General features: G+C 48.8%; 1 protein-coding gene across 2 annotated transcripts in view; it reads left to right on the plus strand.

Moving 5' to 3' along the window:
* The first annotated feature begins 1,446 nt into the window (after positions 1–1,446).
* The window catches only part of LOC135089193 (uncharacterized), a 32,957-nt gene continuing 21,774 nt past the window's right edge, over positions 1,447–12,629 (plus strand). The window contains exon 1 of one of the 2 annotated variants that reach the window (XM_063984517.1): positions 1,447–2,700. In XM_063984517.1, coding sequence (XP_063840587.1) covers positions 2,698–2,700 — 3 coding nt within the window. In that variant the 5' untranslated portion in view covers positions 1,447–2,697. Of the gene's footprint in view, positions 2,701–12,097 lie in introns of those variants that run through there. The other variant, XM_063984518.1, reaches the window with a different exon arrangement.

Here is a 12,629-nt window from a genome sequence, read left to right on the forward strand (position 1 = left end):
ATCATGGAAGTCCTCCGGTGCCTGGTCAGGTTATTATTGTTTGCTTCTGTGTTTACCAAGTGGAGCCTCGGGTGTTTGCAAACACTTATCTCGATTTCGTTTTGTTTTCTACTGATGACAAGAGACGTGGCCTTTGGAATGTTGTTATCTTGATGTCTGCATTATCACCACTGTCACTCTTACTGCCACCTTTACCAGTATCATCACCATCACTACTACATCACCACCGTTTTCACCACCGCCTCACCATCCTTACATAAGCATTGCCACCACTACATCACCACCCACTACCAGTACAACATAGCCGCCATCACCACCGCTGTCACCACCTGCATAGCATCACCACCCCGACTACCACTAGTGATACACACATGTGGCATACCAATTGATCAGATCATGTCTTGACAGCTACCGCCACCACCACCACCACTACCACCATCGGCACCATTGCTACTCGTACTTTCAACATATTATTAACATCTGTAGCAACACAAATCACCACCATCACCACCACACCACGAGGCATCCGCGCAACACTCCCCTTCCCCCTCCCCTTCCCTCGTTCACCCCCCATTGCCCTAAGGTTATGGAGGGGGTGCATTTCCCCCTTCCCATCCCCCCAGAATGCGGCTTAGCTGACCACACACACCTCTGCAGCAGCTCCCCCCGTCTCCTCCCCCTCCTCCTCCCATTCTCCGCTCCCTCCTTCCTCGCTTGCCATTGGTGGAAAAATCCTGTTCTCTCATTGGTTCCCTCTCAGCAAGGCAAAGAATGTTTCCGCTCCTTTGATTGGCTGTCGTTGTGAATTACCTCGGTCACTATTGGCCATTAATGAGTCTTGACCCTTTGCAGGAGTAAATTTGTCGGCCTTCTCTCTCCTGATTGGTTCTCTGACAGGGACACGGAGGATTATGACTGGTGGACGAGATCTGCGTCAGTGGTTGTATACTGCTTGCCTGCTGTGATCATTTGTTGTTTATTAACAACTTAATATTTATTTGTATTCCTAATCTAAAAGCTGAAATGTTGGCGACGTTGAATCGTGAGTTTGTATCCATGTATTTACCATTATTACTCTCTCTCTCTCTCTCTCTCTCTCTCTCTCTCTCTCTCTCTCTCTCTCTCTCTCTCTCTCTCTCTCTCTCTCTCTCTCTCTCTCTCTGTACTAAGTAGAGGTTACTCCCGTAAGTAAGCCATTTCCTATCCCTTCGTCCCTGCCTGGAGAGAGAGAGAGAGAATTCGGGCAAGAGTGCGAGTGTGCAAAGGACACATATGCACATATTCACTTTGACAACAACACCTTCACTTACAAGGTTAAACACACACACACACACACACACACACACACACACATCTTGGTTAGGAGTCGGCTGCATTGTATTGGTCATGTTATGGTTATTTACTTATATGTGCATTTCGGAAATATTTTAGAGTTGAGGCTGGTGGGGGGAGTGCAGGGTGGAGGGGTGGCACTTCCCGGGGCACTAAAGAGGCATCTCGTCCTCGTCTTGGTTGTGGTCTTACACTTGTCCCTGGTCATCATGGTCGCGCGTTTTGTGAGTCTTCTGGTTGGTGTCCGATACAAGCAGCGATGTCTCTCGTCGTCCTCGAGTTGGCGTGCTGCATGAAAGCACCTGCAGGTATTGGTGCCGGCAAGCACCAGGTTGAGGGCCACGGGCGTTATGCAAGGCAGGGACGCCCCGACTTAGCAACTTCATTCTGGAATTCGGCGGGGCGTGGGGAGAACCGCCTGCGAGCCGCGGGGAAGTTTGGCGAAAAATTGCATCACCGGCGACTCCTGACAACTGTCTTCCACGAACTTAGTGACTTGCTTGGAGGAGTTTGCACCCGATGTCCTGTCTTCTTGTAAGCTGTCGACGGCCCTTTTCTTCCCCTTAGTTTGGCCTGCGTTCCCTATCGCCCTCTCGCCTCTTCCTGGCCAGCCGCGGTCCAGGTGAGGCTGTGGGGGCTTCTCGTGAATTAAGAGTGTAAATGTGTCGTGATGGTTGATAATTAATGAAGAAGAACGTCTTGTAGGCGTGTGAGGGCCGCCACCAGCAGCGGGGAGGGGCAAGGCATGAACCAGCGGTCCCGCGCGCGCAGCGGAATTGCGCAGGCGAACAGAGTCCACGGCACGACTTTGAGACGCTCCCGCGAGTCTCGTCTCCCTGCCTCAGTTCGGTCACGACTGGCGAGGCAAATGGACTTGCTGCGCTTCGGTCCGTGAGCTTTGAGCTAAATTGCATGGATATTGGGCGGTCAGAGCTGCTATCCTGACACGCGAAGACCCGCCGCTGTGAGACTGACAGCAGCGGTCAAGTGCTGATAAATTGCGCGACCCACATAATCAGTGAAATCAGTTTTTTGATAGTTTTAAATTAATTTGGTGATAAGGATGTTTTTGTAGTTCTTGTTTTACTGATCAGTCGGAAACCAAAAAAATTGAACAAGTATTTATAAAGTGTGAGTCCGCCAAAGCCAAGACCAGCTCGTCCACACAATACCACCTGCACCGCCTCATCGCCTCCCCCTCACGGATACTGAGGGTCGACGGGACAACACAGCCTCCGAGTTCCTTGAGACTTGAGTAAGGTGACCACTGAAACCCGTCTTGATGGCCCGGTGTTGAGGCAGTGCGGACTCCGTACCCAGGATTAAGACCCGCCATCGGAGTCCTTAAGGAGCAGCACAGTGAACATGGTGAGTCGAGTCTTGGTGTGGTAGTGATAGTGTAGTAGAGGTGAAGGTGGTGTAGTGGAGGTTGTATAGACACTTGTCAGTCAACATACAGAATCAACACAGCTGGTGGGAGAATTTTCAGCCTCTGCATAAGTTGAATGTGTTACTTAGTACACCCCGACAGAGGCTGAGTCAACATACATAAGGACGTGGAGTAAACATAACACGCAGCGCTCGTCCTCGCATACACAACATGCTTGTTATGTTTGCTTCCAAGGTTTCTTTAACACTCACAAGGTGCTGCTTCTGCTGGGCCCAGTATTTATGACGCTGTTTGGGGGACAAGCTTTTCACGCGCCGCGGGTAATCCAGCGGAGCGGCTGTTTTGGCTGCTGGGTGCTGAGGGTCGGGCCAGGACACCTGTTTTGACAATGTTGAACACCTGCATAGGACAGGTGAACACCACGTGCCACACACACTGCTTGTTTCCTCGGTGCACAGGTGTTGCCGAGATGGTGTGGGTTGTGGCTTGACGTGGCAACTTTGTGGAGGCTGAAATTTTGCCTGCTGGGTCCCCTAATGCTGGTCCGACGCGCTGACATACTTTCTGTCAGGGCGGCGCTGGTACACAACGCTTTTCTCTTTCCATGGTATTGCTTCATGCTTGTTTGTTTTAGCGGCATTGAGACTCCCACTAGTAGCCATATGACCTGAACGTCGTTTGCAGTGTGTTGCTTTGTTGCCTGTAAGAAAGTTTTCCCTTTAACCCTGTCCAAATTGTGAGACTGTAACAAATATTTTATTCAGGTCCTGAACACATATTGTATATTTGTCTCTGTCTATCCTTGGTGGAGGAAATGAGGCAATACAGACAGACACGCCAGGCTGGGCAGTCTCCGCTAAGATTTATCAGGGATATTTTCCTTCAAACTTGGAAAATTATTGCATAAATAGTGAACTGTTAACAATACAAAAGTAAAACAAAAAAATAAGAAGATAAGAGCCGTGACTAACCCAACACTAGGGTGACGAGTATTAATGAGTAAATGAGGAGGAATGGGTGCGATGTGGCGTGGGGCCACACCGCTCCTTGTCGTCGTGAGGGTTGGCTGGTGGTCTCGTAGGTTGAATCCAGGATAGGGAGACATTTTTGTGGATTCTAGGATAATTTATGGGCCGCCCCACTACGTTAAGTTCTAAGGTTATTAGCGCCCAAGTGGGAAAACTTCCGATAGGTAGATCGACGGTCAGCAGGTAGACAGACGCATTGCTCAACTTATTTTTCCGTTGAAATTCTAAGATGTATAACTATATTTTGAATTCCTCAAATTGAGAAAAAACTAATTTTCTTTTACTTAAAAATATGTGGTGCAATTAAAAATATGTGGTGCAAGTATCACTCAAGACTGTAAACAGGAGAGATTTTTCGTGAAAGGCATGACATCACTGAGTTCGTCATTGATTCTTCACATTAACTCGTGAGATCATCGTGGTAGTGTATGGTGTTCTTGGTGACGTCCGGCCTGAGTGTTTGTTGTTGGAAGGCTAGACATCCCAATGCTTTTGTTTTAGCTTCATCGTCATCTTTGTTTCTCCATTCTCTTCCGTGTTGTCCCACGGTTGTTGCTTCATTGCACGTGTTTCCCGCGATCTTGCTAGTTTTTCTCAGCGTTCTGAGAAAAAATATGCAAAACTTAAATATTATTTTCCCGATTTTTTTTCCCACCAACACTGTAGGCATCTCTTCCTCCTCGTCTTAGGGGCTGGTTGGTTTATGGGGGTGTTGGGGGAAGGTAGAGACACTCTGGGTTCACACTTGGTTAGGCCGACCGCCAAAGTTGACCAGAATCCTCCCGGTCGTGCTAACAGGACTTACAGAACACATCACGACTCTGAGACACTTAGGCACTTCCTGCTCACGACACGTGCACTCCCCCTGGCCTGAGACATGGGGCTGGACCAGAGGGAAATATTAGTGTCACTTTACCATGTTCCGGAAAGTAATACAGAGTTCCCGCCTGTTGGCCGTAAGTGGAAGCATTTCCCGTGTGGGGTGCTGTGTGGTCAATGCGGCGCTTACTCATGGTGCAGCCACGAGAGACTCATATCGAGGAAATAGCATCCACCCCATTCTCCGATCATTGATAGCATGGGCGCCTTGGACGTATGGATTGATTCATTAAAAGTCCACATATTGCTTGGAAGTAAATCTAAACCAAAGAATCCACGTCCTTACATGCGAAGTAATAAAAAAGAAATATTGTTTATTTACATTGCCATGTTTTTAAATGTCAAATATCCTGTACAACTCACATATTAGTCACGTTTTAAATATGTTTATATCGAGAGACATGTCTTCGCTTCCCATCCGATCACCACTCAAACACCGGCACAGGGCAGCATAGCTCAAAGCCAATCACACGTCCAGCTTGGCAGGTACTGTCTGGGTCACGAGAACACGTACACGAGACAGCATTAAGTGTAGCATGGCAACAAGACACGCAAGCCTAGCAACAGGTGTGTGCCAGGTAACGCTAACAGATCAATACACCTGCAGGAGATTGATGGTTGTGGTAACAGGTTGATTATGAGTTATCAATTGTTAGGCATTGATTGTCGTGTTATGAGATTCCCAGACAAGCAAGTGAACAGGTGTCACGTATCGCCTCCGAACAGCGCACACACGCACGCACGCAGACTCACGCAACAGGTGTCAGCTCGCCAACTCCACATAGGAAAGGAATCGTTGTTGGCAACGCTGACACCACTGGCAATAGAACGAGGGTGACTCCTTTGTAGCTGATGGAAATTTAGCTTTTGAGAGAGCAGTGTGTCAGGCTGTGATGCTTTAAGATATTATTAATGAACGCCTCCGATTCAGCTCGTATTTGCCAAAAGCTGCTGCTGAAAGTTAGCATATCAGTGTTTTTATTCGACTACCATCCTTAAAGTTATTATTATAATTACCGTGGTAAATTAAGGTGATTAATGTGACTACAGGCTTTGCAAATTGAAGTAATAGAAAAGTACTACCGAGGCTCTTAAGTATATGTTTGTGAGTAAATAAGTAAAAGAGGAGGAGTGAGAATAACTAATGGAGTAAGAAAAGAAAAACACTCGCACAAGTGGATGATTTAGAAGAGCAAATAAGCTGCAATGAAATTTAATGTGAATGTTAATGAAGCATGAAGGGGAAAGGCGGCCAGGCAGAGATTTGTGGTGCAAGGCAGCGAAACTATCGTTGTCATTATTACTGATGCCAGCATTAACATTCCTGACAACAAGGAAAAAAATCTGCCGTTTAGAGAGTGGAATAGCTGCGTTATTTCCCTTGATGCCCCCCCACCCCCCTTGCACACACACACACACACACACACACACACACACACACACACACACACCAGAAAAATCACTAGTAAAAATGTTTCGTGAAGGTTCATAATTTGGTTGAGAGAGAGAAGGGGGAAGGGGGGAGGTGGATAAACCACGGTTGAAACTTGAATTATGAGCAGACCAGTTTGGATTGAGCAGAAAATTAGGGCACATTAATTATCATACAACCAGCAGACAAGTGTTGGTGGAGGGAGGTGGTGGTGGTGGTGGTGGATATGCTTCCTGGTGGAAAGAGGGAGGCAGGGAGGAGGAGGAGGAGGAAAGAAGGGAGGGAAGCGAAGGGAAGAAGGGTGAGGTTGTCTCCCTCGCACAAGCCTCCCTTTGTTCCCCATGAGGCGAGGAACAGTGGAGGTGCTGCAGGGACGCCTCGCTCACTCCCTCACTCACTTACTCGCTCACTTACACTTGATTCTCATTCATCGTGGCGAGTTTTTAAGGATTTCCCTCTCTTACATACGAGAGAGAGAGAGAGAGAGAGAGAGAGAGAGAGAGAGAGAGAGATGCTAATAAACGTAACAGATACACGCTTATTCCTCATGTTATTATCAAGACATATTTTAATGGCCGTTGTATGACATTGTCTAATCGCAGAAATCATTTAAACTGAGAGAGAGAGAGAGAGAGAGAGAGAGAGAGAGAGAGAGAGAGAGAGAGAGAGAGAGAGAGAGAGAGAGAGAAACACGACTTGATTCCTCGTAAACCTAGTTCTAGGATTCCTCTTGTCATCAAAATCGCCTGAGGTTAAATTCCGATCTTGTTTGCCTCACATCCTTTAAACGCGCAAGATTGAGCAGAACAAGAATATACATCCATTTGCATACGGGTCGCTCAGACGGTCTTGTTTGCGCAAAATTGGCACCAATGGCTGTAAGAGGGCAAGGAGATGGCTGGAGGAGGAGGAGGAGTAGGTGGAGATGGGGGAGGTAGGCAGCCATGTTGTCCTTAAAACGAGACTACAATAGACACTTCTTGAAATATTTTGTTGTTGATCGTTGTGGTGGTGACGATGGTGGTAGTATGCTGGTAGTAGTAATAGTGGTGGTGAGGAGGGGGATAGTGGAGGGGCGGGGGAGGGGGTTTGTGCTCCTCTCCCTCTCCCACCCCCTATGGCGCCTCCACATTCTCTCCACATCTCTTAAAATAGAGCAATGGAGGAGAGAAAGAGGGAGAGAGTTTCTTCACTTCTCGCCACTAGTATTCTGTGTTTTGTTGTGGAGTCAGGCTAAAGTCCAGGAGACAATCTGCTCGAGGCTTCTGAACCGGTTCGTGGCCAGTGAGTCGCCTGTGTATGCGCTCCGAGGCTTCACACACGTACGCACACACACACACATATACTCGGAAGGAAACAGGTCCTGCTTGTCTTCGCACTGAACGAACAACCAAACAGTTAAGTAGGTGCAAATTGTGAGCGACGAATCATACGAGGGAGAAATCATCATAAATCAAGCGCTTCACAGAGAGAGAGAGAGAGAGAGAGAGAGAGAGAGAGAGAGAGAGAGAGAGAGAGAGAGAGAGCTCATCAAAGTCAAATCAGCCTCTCCACTCAGTCACGTCCACATCAGACCATCAAAATGAGACTGATTGACTTTCTTGGATCGCCGATATGCTGAAAGACCAAAGATGGTAACGCGATTCCACCACCTGTGAAGCGTAGTGCGGCTTTTGATAGCATTTCCGGTGTTACGCGGGCTGGGGGGAGGGGCCTTGCTGCGGGGGAGTGATAGGGGTAACTGGGAGTGAGGAGAGGGGAAGCGGGGCAGGGGCAGGCGGAAGGGTGGTTGGTGTCTCCTGCACAACCCTTATTATTCATCATTTCCGGTTGGCAGAGAAGGCTTAAAGGTTAGTTGGTGGTGTGTTGTATGGGCTCGTGTATGTGTGTGTGTGTGTTTGTGTGTGTGTGTGTGTGTGTGTGTGTGTGTGTGTGTGTGTGTGTGTGTGTGTGTGTAGGATCTTAATTAGCTGCTCTATTCCCCACTCTCTCTCTCTCTCTCTCTCTCTCTCTCTCTCTCTCTCTCTCTCTCTCTCTCTCTCTCTCTCTCTCTCTCTCTCTCTCTCTCTCTCTCTCCCCCCCCATAGGCATCATGTACAGTAAGCGTAAATACCAAAGCAACGTGTTTCCCTTTGTGTTTCGAAGCTTCCAAGTAACTTAAGTAAATATAGCATCGTGTAATCATATTTCCTCACTCTGTGCACTAGCAAGTAATTGGTTCACAGACGTTAATTCGATGCTTACACGCTAATCGCCTAAACCAGCTTACAGACTCTGCTGCGAACTTAAGAAGATGCCTGATTTAGTATTAAGATCGCCCCAAGACACGGCCAGCCTGACGGAACCCATTCAGGAGCCCCTGTAACTTGGTGTTTCTAATTCTATTAAGGGAGGGATCCAAGAGTATTCAGGATTCCGATTCCCTTTCTCATGGTTCCCGCGCAGCGTGTTTGCTTCTGAATGTCATCATCCTTCTTAAGAATTTAATATGCGTGAGTTCTCTCTCCATCACGCCTGACCTGGTGCACTTGGCCAGCCTCTCAAAAGGGTCGCAGAGTGTCTTCTACAGAGCTTAAAGGAACCAGACGAGTTCTACCGCACATTACTGTACTTAAAAAGGAACATTATTACCATACACATTGCTGGGCGTGAAGAACTCAGGCGAGTGTTACCAAACATCACTGCGATTAAAGAAACTGTATTGTCACTCAGTATCATGTAAAGGAAAGTTACTTGCCAGGTCCAAACACAAACGTTGCTTTTATACGTAACTGCGAGTTCATGGGGAAAAAAACTTAGTTGTTTATCCTGAAGGGAAGTTTCCAGTCACGCCGCATCAACACTGCGCGTCTCGGCAAAAGGAACAACACACAAAAAAGTTTACCCTTAACTCATAATTAAAGAACGTAATTAATCTAAGACAAATTACGAGGCCATAAAAAGCAGACCATAATGATGAATAAGCGTGAATAAGCAATACGATCATGTCCTTTATGAATCCTGTGTAGGCTCACGTAACCCAACCTGGCTTTAGTAGTGACGGCGGGCCCTTTCCGGTAGTCGCAGGGTTAAGGGGGAGACCTATGGGAAAGGGGGGAAGAGGAGGGGCTTCCGGAGAGTGAGTGGATTGAGCCCCTGGTTCGTGGAAGCCCTTACACCCTATCGTTGAGAGGAGAGGGCGAGGAAAGATGGAATATAGAATAGGGATGAAAGGTAAGGGGTGGAGATGAGCGAAGAAGGGAATGGAGGGAGGCAGGTAGTGGTGAGAGGAGGTGAAGGGCGACTTGTCAGGAGGGAAAGGTGGAGAAAGTGAACTGCAGTAAACGGGAGAGACAAAGAAGAAGGAGAAATGAAAGTGAAGGAAAAGTGTGAAGGAAGGTGGGTGGAAGGAGGGTCGGCTTACTTATCCAAGGAAGTAATAGGAAGAGAGAGAGAGAGAGAGAGAGAGAGAGAGAGAGAGAGAGAGAGAGAGAGAGAGAGAGAGAGAGAGAGAGAAATATAAACATAAAACAAAACAAAAAAAAAGCACTGCGTAACAAGGGAAACGAAAACGGAGAGAGGAAGGGGGTGGGGAGGCTAACTTGGGGTGGTGATGACGTCTTTTCCCTTGGGTTTTCCTCTGAAAACAAGGCGTCACCGACATGGCGTCAACATCATTGAGTGTCAACAGGAAACCTCGTTGTCCCGCGGCCCGACGGAAGGACCACGAGCGGGCCGGATATAAAGGGCCCAGCGAGGCGCACTCATCGCCTCCCAAAAGCCTCGGCGATAAAGCCCGCGATGGGTAACTTAACGCGCTGTAAATAATGGAGGAAGAATGGGCTATGGGACAACATATTGTATTTAATAGGCTAGAATGTAGAGCGGAAAATGACTCCACTACACAAGGCGGTAAGGTAAACCAAGAGACACTCGCAGTGAGGTGTGAGTGGGGGAGGGAAGGCCCTGCGCACAAAACCGCCTTGAAGATAAACATTACAAGACTGAGTGATTAAGAAGGGTAAGATGTAACAAGGCGTGCTGGGAGAGGACACGAGACAAAGCTTCACCAGACATTAAGTAAAAAAAAAAAAAAAAGCCAAGCGGTGAAGAAAAAAATAGGTGTAACATCAACAAAGACGTAAATATAAACGATAGCTGCGGGAAGGACGCCTATTTCTGTCACCTAATTGGGTGGTGCGTGGGAGATAAGTCTTATCACGGAAGGGAGAAAACTCTACTTGTTATCACCACGCTGAGATTCCTCGCACGATACCTTCCTCTCTCCCTCCCTTCCTCCAGTGGTTAGTATGGGCTGACGACAATTTTCTGAGTAGCGAGAGTCACAGCCTTAGGCCTAATAACAAGATGGTAAGTTCTGTCCTGTGGGTCACTGTTTAAGGGGCCGTTTGGGGTTGAACTTGTGTCGTGGTGACCGCTGGGAGGGCGTGGTGTGTTGTGTTTGTTGGTGGGAGGTGGAGGGATGAGGAATGCTTGGGATGGATGTTTAGTGAGAGGAAAGTGTTAGGATGGTGTTGGTGTGTGTGTGCGGCATGTGTACCACTACTACTACTACTACTACTACTACTACTACTACTACTACTACTACTACTACTACTACTACTGCTGCTGCTGCTGCTTCTGCTGCTGCTGCTGCTGCTGCTGCTGCTGCTGCTGTTGTTGTTCCCACTTTCAGTTGTACTTTTATTCTCGTTGGTATTGTCATTATCACTGCTATGTATGTGTAGTAATATCCTCTTTGTGTGTGTGTGTGTGTGTGTGTGTGTCCATTTAACTTTCCAGGGAGCAACATTCGTCTTGCCTTCAGTCATCTTTCCGGCACGCAAGGGGCCATTGTTGGCATTCCTCGGCACCCAACAACTCCTTTGTGTCCACGTAGAGAGAGAGAGAGAGAGACCATAGGTCCTTCCCTCTCTCCTTCCTTCCCTCCTTTCCCTTCACTCTCGAGTAACACAAATCCAAGCCGCTCGTGATGATTCTGCGACGACGTGGAACGAAATAGTAAACTGAATGAGAGAGAGGGAGAGAGAAAAAAACGGAGGAGGACGAGGAAAGGTGATCGTAGATGGGTGGTGATGAGGAAGAAACCTCGATGAAGTGGTCTAATAGGTAGCTATCTTAAGGGGAGGCTAATAACACATCACCTGATCAGCTTCACTTTGCTGCCCCTGCGTCCTCGCCACCGTCAGCGTGGCGTGAGTGGCGGCTATCATTGTGGTTGTGAGAGGGGAAGAAATGCCATGGCTTTTAATTCATATTTTCCATGGAAATTCGTCCTGGGAGGGAGTGAGGCGGTGGTGAGCAAGGTGTGCGTGTGTGAGTGTGTGTGACGCGCCGTGCTGCTGCCACCCTCCGGGCCGCTCGCTCAGGTAGCATGAGGACGGTCGCCACTTTGAGGGATTTAATTGAGGCTTGATGACTTTGATCCCTTCTCCGCCACCCTCACTCCCCTTACTGCCCCCCCATACGGCCCCTCGCTCCCCCTCACACCCCGCCGTGACCCCCTCCAGCCCGCGTCTCATGCACAACATTCAGGAGGCGTATATAAGAGCCTCAAGATATCTAAGAAAGACATAATCGGCATTCCCTCTAAGTAGTGAGGCGTCTGCAGGTAACACCCCTACCTGCTCCGAGGCCGCTGTTACTGACTTGGGCGTCCCTCCTTTTCGCTCCCCACGCCCTGCCGCGGAGTGTGTGAGGCGTGTGCTTCTCCTCTCTCTCCACCCACGCCCCTACACTTGTGCGTGTCTCGCTGCGGCCTCAGCACGCTTCGGTAGAGAGCAAAATTCGTGGTTAAATATGCGTATCTTGCGTCTGTCAACATGGGAGCCAACTTGTGGGTGGCCTTACCGACCCTTTCCCGCCCCCCTCCCTCCACCATCCCTGCCCGCCTCCTTCCATCCCCACCACCCCACCTCGACTCCATCCGCCTTGCCCCTCCCCCTCCTACACACCACCTCCACTACCACAGCCCTGCGCTCACCTAGTGGACTTTTTTTTTTGTTTTTCTCCAGTTTGCCTCCACTAGCGAATAGAAGATTGGAAGACAAGTGTGTGAGGGCAAGAGAGGCAGGTGTGAGCGGCAGGCTGTGTTAGGGGAGTGGGGGTCAGGGGAAGAGCGATGTTGTAGCAGTGAAAGCTTGCAGCAGGTTTGGTCCTGTGACAATGCTAACCCCCTCTATCCCCTTCCCTCCTTTCCTCCCTTCCTCCTTCCCCCTGTGGCCCCAAGGCCCCGCCAGCCGAGCCACCCACCCACTCCATGTAGCAAAAGCTAAGGTGAACAGCGGTCCGGGAGTCAATGGAGGACGTTCAACATTGCATTTCTCTCCAGCCACCACCGCTGTCTCGCCTTGAGTCTCACTCCACTTACTCGTTTTCTTTGAGGAAATTTTTGTCTGTAGAGAACTAACAAGCAGACGGGTCGGGGATGGAAGGTGAATGATAAACGCACATTTGTTGTGGATTCCAGGCTCTGCGATACAAATGTGGGTTATCAGCGAGGTGGAGCGAGCAGCGGCAGTCGTATCAAGGCTTCCGAGGGGCCGTGCGTCATGCCAAGATTGTTTAT

Source organism: Scylla paramamosain, chromosome 32 (genome assembly GCF_035594125.1).
Source record: "Scylla paramamosain isolate STU-SP2022 chromosome 32, ASM3559412v1, whole genome shotgun sequence".
Taxonomy (NCBI): domain Eukaryota; kingdom Metazoa; phylum Arthropoda; class Malacostraca; order Decapoda; family Portunidae; genus Scylla; species Scylla paramamosain.